Source organism: Pyxicephalus adspersus, chromosome 6 (assembly GCF_032062135.1).
Source record: "Pyxicephalus adspersus chromosome 6, UCB_Pads_2.0, whole genome shotgun sequence".
NCBI classification, from domain to species: Eukaryota; Metazoa; Chordata; class Amphibia; order Anura; family Pyxicephalidae; genus Pyxicephalus; species Pyxicephalus adspersus.
The window spans coordinates 63,469,845-63,477,467 of NC_092863.1; the positions used below are offsets into that span (position 1 = coordinate 63,469,845).

At 39.4% G+C, this 7,623-nt stretch overlaps 1 protein-coding gene across 2 annotated transcripts in view; it reads right to left on the bottom strand.

Moving 5' to 3' along the window:
* The window catches only part of TNFAIP8 (TNF alpha induced protein 8), a 59,654-nt gene that overhangs the window by 17,774 nt on the left and 34,257 nt on the right, over positions 1 to 7,623 (bottom strand). The window contains exon 1 of one of the 2 annotated variants that reach the window (XM_072416049.1): positions 443 to 636. The exons of the other annotated variant lie outside the window; for it this stretch is intronic. Within the exon in view, the coding sequence (XP_072272150.1) occupies positions 443 to 473 (31 nt within the window). The 5' untranslated portion in view covers positions 474 to 636. Of the gene's footprint in view, positions 1 to 442; positions 637 to 7,623 lie in introns of those variants that run through there. 2 annotated transcript variants of the gene reach the window in all.

Here is a 7,623-nt window from a genome sequence, read left to right on the forward strand (position 1 = left end):
GCCTATCTCTGTTTTTTTTCTCTGAAATAAAGTTAGATGAAGAAAAGAGGAAATACGTGCCAAAAATAGTGATCTTCATTGCTCAGCTGAAACTTGCAAGCTTTCCCCTCTGAGCAGCAGCAATAGTTGAAAGCTTCCTCCACAACAAACAAGACCGTCATCCAAGTTTAATAAGTGACCAGCAAGCCCTGCATTCTCGGATGTACCATGAGGCTTTCTGGCCTAAATTAACCCACCAAGAGGGGGGAAAAAGGAAAAGTGTGCCATTACTTCTGTTTTCCTTTAAGGAAATCCACACAACTGTCTTCAGATGATCCTGCCAGACGTAATGGCTGACAAGCAAACCCACAGAAAACTACACATTTAGTCTATAGGTGCCTAAGCAGCTGGATGCCCAAAATCTTCCATGTGTGAAGAGAAAATAGGAAGCAGATAAACATACCTTCTTTTGATTCATCTGACTCTGAGCTCATGGTGTCAGTGTGAGCCACTGGAGAACAGATTACAGCTGACGTGCACTCTCAGCAGAAGCAGAAAAGTCAACTTCTCAAAACGAAAAAAAAAAGTCAGGATGAAAAGAGGAAAGTTGTGCAAGTCTGGCCAATGGCATCCAGGCAGTCAGAGGAGAAGTTCCCTCCCCTTCTCAGCCACTGTCTGGCTAGAAGCAGCACCTTCAGACATTTATTCAGCAGTGCACTTCTGCATTGCCATATTATTGTATAATCATTTTCTGAGGGTGGGGTGTTGCTTGCTGCAACATGAATGGATTACAGGAAAGGAGCTCAGTGAGCAATGCTACTTCTTCAGCATTTCTTTAATGTGATTGTTAGACCCAGATGCCCTAAAGCCATCATCTCCACCACCAAGTATTGATGTTACTAGAGCTCAGCCCTACAAACTGACACAGTCAGAGGTGTGTCATATAAACTGCCAGGGCTGGGTGCATGGAAATCAGATCTGCTGGAAGTAAGAAGAAATTATATATAGATACATTTTCTTCATAGCTGTCAAAACAAACATGTTTATGTATGTATGTACGTATATGTATATATATCTATCCAAAACTGTAAAATCTGATTTTATAACTGGAACAAAAAAAGAAAAAAAGTTACAGAAATCAGATCCTTGTTTTATTTAAAGTACTAGACCTGATTGTTTTGGACAACTGCTCTACATTTGCCCAATTTTGGAAAGTAACCCCCCACCCACCCACTGTCAGTTGCTCTTCTCCAGCTTTTTTTTCCCTCTAAACTGTATTTGGATTAGGTCAGACTTAGTAACAGCTGGTAATTCTTCTGTGCACTTGTAGGCTTCTGCTGACCAGAAATTATAGCATCACAGCCAGATTCTGTACAATATTGTATACACATAGTAATTCTGTACATTATTGTATACGCACGCATAGTTTGATTGTCCCCTTCTGATCACTCTATGCCATGGATTGTCCCCTTCTGATCACTCTATGCCATGGATTGTACCCTTCTGTTCACTTACCGGTAATTAAGTGTAGGGATCTCCGTTAGGGCAGGGATAAGCAGCTTGCTTCCTGGTGCAGAATGCCGGCTTGTTACTTTCACTCTGCACTGCAGCCAGGAGCAGACACGTGCTGCAGCCAGCATCAAGGAGACACACACAGGATCAAATATAGGGGGATGTCTTTTTCACGGGTGAGTGTCTTATTTTAATTATTTTTTCAAAAATCGGGGGTGGCTTATTTAATGGGGATGTCTTAAAATCGGGGAAACACGGTATATATCTATCCTTTATCACCAAAGGAAAAACTACAGTACATATAAAAACTGGCACTATAGAAAATTTGTTTCCCATACATTCATAAATTAGCCCTATACTACATAAACCCAGAAGATAATGGGATTAGAAAATGTAAAATAATGAGATATCCAAAGCAGAACTATGAGTTTCTATTCCAGATGTTTAGATACACAAGACTAGTAGCAAACTTTAAAAAGTTGTATATTCAGTTTGAAGTTGGTGCACCAAGTAACACAACAGTAGCTGCAAACAGTTTGTAACCTCACACCTTGCAAGTAATACAACTGCCAATTAAAAAAGCCAAACTGAAGCAAAATGCATAAATCATTATGTAGCCTCCCTCAACTCTTTAACAAGTCTTTAGTATCACCCCATGGCAACATATGCTTGTTACCTGACTGTTATAACTCCATAGCAGACTGCCAAAGGTTGACTGAGTCTTTAGAGGGAACTACATGAACTACAATATAAAAATACTATTAATGAAATCAACAGCAGAAGTTTCCCAAAGATTCCAAAAAGGCCCTGGTTAAAATTTCCTCAACATTATAAACCCAACTGAATTTTCAGTTTAAATCAGTTAAATTATTTCCAGGTACACTGAACCAAAAATGTATACAAAATCTTTGTTTACTTTAAAACACCCACAACCTAGGCAAAAAGAGTCATCCCCTTTCAACAAGCTGAGAAAGACCCTCACTCCGTGGAATGGTCTGACAATTCCCTACTAAGATAGGGATTTCAATCAGCTAGGAGAATGTGCTTTGCTGTTTGCAGAGCTGAAGAAGGTCCCATGAGTAGTTGTGTATGACTTCTGTAAAGAGACACCACTCAGAGCCAGTTCTCATATGCATCTAGTTGTGTCTGGTTAGTCCCATAAAGAGACTTGTACTGTAAAAATAAACAGGAATTGATTACTTTCTCCATGGAGTCCCTAACTCCAAACAACTAAAATCTGATCAGGGAACTCAACTCCCCATCCAATCAGTTTTCAATTAATAAAACTTGATAAAAATATTAACACGAATTTTACTCTGGAGTAATAAGTACTGGAGAAAAGGAAAAAGTATGTAAGAGAGACCCATATAATCAGGACATGGAGGTAAGATGTCTGTGATAAAGTTTTAAAGGGGCTCAGATATGATTAACAGTGAAGCCCATTACCAACATTGATTCGCTCAGGAGAGGGGAGTGGGATACACAGTCTAGAAACATCTGCTGCTGCCCTGGGACACTATGGTCTTTGCAATGGGTGCTTTATCATTTTTGGTTGGTAAATCTGTACAATGATAGTTTTATTCCCACAAGACCTGCAAGCATATTTGTAGTTTGTATTTATGTAAATTCACACTAAACAGAAAGGTGTTACATGATGCTACAAATTTAGAAGCACATTCTATACATTTTCTGCAGCTGTCATTTGGGGAAGCATTGAAACAACTAGAGAAACTGTACAATCCATCAAGTAGTTAGGAGAATGGTAGGGTTTTGTTGGTGCTTTTATTTGGTCCTAAAAATAATTAATTGCTAAATAAACTATAAACAAATCTGGTAGATAAATCCATGATGATGGTCTTTTTTCTACTCAATCAACTTTTATGATTAACATGTCCTCCACTGATTGAAAATCAATTGACTGAACCACCAGGGAACACAATCAATGCATAGCTGATTGTTTAATAATGTAAAATGATGGGATTGCTAATCGATCACTATATTTTCACTTAAAAATAAAGAAATAAAAAAATGAAAATAAAGAAACAAAGATTCAAAATGATCAAATGAACTGGATGGTTTAAATATTTACAGCAGAAACAAAAAACACATTAAAATATGTATAGCAAGTTAGGAAGGGGAGATAAATCTCAGAAGTCACAGATCTTATCACACTTTTAACCAACAAAGAACTTTTTGGAGTTGGGTTTTAAAGTGCAATTGAAGGCAAACAAGCAAGCACCTGGTTGAAATTCAAAGATTTTACTGCTTTGCCTGCCAAATGATGTAAAATTTGCAGTTCCTGTGAAACGCTCTTCTGCTACATCATGGGATTGTTTTCATAGTTCCTGGGTGAGCTTTAGTGCTACCTAGTTCAGTGCCTTGCTCACCATATAGGTTGACTGTGCAATAAGAAAACTGGAAGAAGATGCATACCCAGGAATATGAAATGCTAACCCTATGCGTCTGATATATCTGGGCTGTACAGTGTGAACAAGCAAATGAAAATCAAAAGACAATCACATATATTGCAACAGATAAAAATGTAAATATATTAAGCAAGTAAAGATAAAATGCTTTCTGCAAGTGCTGGGGACACTGGATCATCAGCAACATTTTGGATTTGCTGCAAAAGTAAAAATGAATGCAGCTACCAAATCTAAAGATTAATAAATCCTACAGAACACTTACAGGAAGTTCTATGGCACAACCTTGCCCTTTATTATAGACTAATCTGTGTTAGATGTGCAGTAAAATCTATATCTAAAAGATGCTGTAACTGTCCAGCATTGCTATTTTTTTCCTACTATATCTCTGCACCCTGTTGTTCTTCCCTAAATTATAACCACCATCTTGTTAATACACACAGAACTAGAATCCCAAAACAAAGGGAAACCTATATGATCCTTGTCTATAAATTTTATGAAGCTGCACCATGTTGCAATAATATTACCCTGAACAACAAGTCCCTCTCCTAAAAGGTAACCAAATGTAACACACTTACGTGACTTCAGCATGTCTTAGTGATTGTCTGATAGAGGACCACAAGACATGAATTGTTTTTTCCTTTATCAGTCTTCTGTGCCGATTCTGCTACTGGTCTCCAATACCTAGGTCACAGAACCTGTTCACACTAGCAGAAACCCAACATGCACCACCCATAATAGAAACAGATTTTATGTTTGCTAAACAAAGACTAATGTAACATTGTTTGGTATTATAGGTGTTCTATTTCAATACGAGCAGCACGCCTGTCATTTCAAATGACGTAAGGTCCGCATAAAAAAATCATGTAATGTTCCATTGCATTTTTCCTTTTCCAAAGTAGCATATCCCTAATAGATAACAATCTATGGCAGTATTTTTTCTTAAAGAGAAATCACTTTTTTAGGCAATAGTGTACTTAATGGTACACTTGTACAGGAAAACATTATACAACTAGTAGGTGGGGGAACTAACACAAAATTGGAGTGACAGTTTCAAAAGACAGAAGAAGATGGGTAGCAAGTTTGAAAAAATGGGTTTTGAGGGCTCCTTTAAATGAGCAGAAAGTAGGAGCAAGCCGAATAAGACGAGGAAGACCATTCCAGGGAATTGAGGCAGCTCTAGAAAAGTCTTGTAGCCTTGCATGTGATGAGGTTATGAGCGAGGAAATCAGTTGTGGGTCATCGGAGTAGCGGAGAGAGCAACTGGGGGAGTATTTTTTTTTACCAGGTCAGAAATGTAAGTGGGACAAGAACTGTGGAGGGATTTGAAGGCAAAGCACAGGAGCTTGAATTTGATTCTAAGGTGAAATGGAAGCCAGTGATGAGAACTGCAAAGGGATGCAGCAGAAGAGGAGCAGTGGGAAGGATGGATGAGTCTGGCTGCAGCATTCATAATAGATTGTAGAGGGTAGTAGGGTTTGAGTTCGGTTTTATCCAGGTTGAGTTTCAGGAATCAGTCAGACATCCATGCTTGATGTTTATATTCTGTGTATGTTTATATTCTGACGAATGCCTTTAAAGCCTTTGAAATTTTTTTTACTAAAGCCCACAGTGACAATGGATGTTACAAACCTTCACCAGGAGAATAAAAGCAGATGGGATATGCCCCTTATAGAAAATACAAAGACTATTAAAAAATGACGTGAAAGCTCAAGTCCTATGGTCTGAAGTCAGAGAGGGATCGGCAATGAGCCTTCGGTATTCTTGAGTAAAAGGATAGTCATGTCAGTAAAACCAAGTTCCCATAAAGCGAGAAAACAGACCATTTACAAAAGCAGTAAAATCCTCCATGGTAATGATATCATTTATTCGGAATACAATTGAGAAATTGTAGGTGGGGAAGTATTTTTCCACTACAGGGTTTTTTTCCAGGGAGGAATACAAGATTTGGCTGCATTTATAAATTAGAGTAATAGTGACTTCTTCTATTTTGGAATAGATAGGGAGTTCATAGGGAAAAGTAGGACTAGCTGGTCCGCTGGTCAAAAGAAGTGCAAACCTGTCAGGTTTGTGATCAAAATAACCTTTGATGTGACTCAGATTTTCAGATGCATGCTCATGCATACCTTTGTTATAGTATTTAATGTACACATGGAATGGCTATAGCAATGACTCTGCTGCATTGCATAACAACTGATGAGATAATAAGTTAGCAACATAAGCAGCACTTTGTTTTCAATAGGAGGGGCTGCTGAGAAGTTCCTGGCTTTGCCCCCTTCCAGATAAATTGGAAAAAAATGAGTGTGGGGGCATATGACAGCCTAATATCTTACTATGTAACTGCAAATGTCAGGTCTTTGCGATTCCTAAAACTGTTTTTTTTCTTTTAGTAAGAAGCTGTGATGGCAGAGGTTACAAGCAAGTTTCACGTCGTTAGAGTTACGGGCTGTCATGAAATTTTTTTTTCTCCAGGGAAAGTCAGCAAAGGACATTCACACTGAGATGTCACAAACACTGGGGGAGAAGTGTCCTTCCTACAGCACTGCCAAAACATGGATATCTTGTTTCAAGACTGAGCATTTCACTTTTGAAGATGAGACCCGCAGTGGGAGCCCCCCAACCTCAACTGACCCGGCAACCTGCAATGCCGTCCATGAGCTGATTATTGAGGACCGGCGAATATCCGCAATAAAGTTAGCCCAGATGCTTGACATCTCACGGGAGCGTGTTGGGTTTGTTATCACCACTATCCTAGACATGCGCAAGCTTTCAGCAAAGTGTGTGCCGAAATGTTTGAACAGTAATCAGAAGAAGGAACAAGTTGAAGCATCCAAAGCCGTTTTGGCCCATTTTGAAGCTGTACAAGACTTTTTGGCTAGGTTAGTGACTGAGGATGAAACCTGGCTCCACATCTATGGTCCTGAAACAAAGGAACAGTCAAAGGAAAGAAGTTCTGAACCCAGAAATCAGCCAAAAAAAAGTTGTGGTGCCCATTTCCTGGAACAAAGACAGTATTCAGGGCTCTAGTATCACCGGACAGTATTATGCTAACCTCCTGGAACAGCTGAAGGAGGCAATTAAGTCGAAACACTGTGGAAAGTTGACCAAAGGGATCCTTTTCTTTGCAGGGCAATGCACCTGCACACATGTCCAATGTTGCGGATGACAAATTGAACACCCTGCGTTTCCAATTGGTCCACCATCCCCCCTACTCACCTGACCTGGCCCCTATCGGACTATTATCTGTTCCCAAATTTGAAGAAACACCTGAAGAGGCAACGTTTTGAGGGCATTTCTGACGTCAAAGATGCTGCTGAGAGCTGGTTTGAGGCCCAACCAAAGGACTTTTATTTGAACGGTATAGAAAAGCTGCAACTACATTGTACCAAATGCATCAGTCTCTGGGGAAAATTTGTTGAATAAATCTGTTATTGCATAACTCTGGCTCTCTTCCTTCTGGGCAAAGCCAGGAACTTCTCAGCACCCCCTCGTATAACAATGTCCATCCATAATAAGGGCCCAAAGCACTTCAATTTAAAAAACAGGTACATCTCCCATTCTGCCAAATTTCAGCCCTGTGTATGCAAATGTTTTCCCCTGCAACCCTCATCTGATTGTATATGGTATTCCAACACATCTTCTGCTGCTGCCATTCTGAACTGATATTTCATCAAACCATCTCTTTGAGCTTGAGCTCACCAAGTTTAGA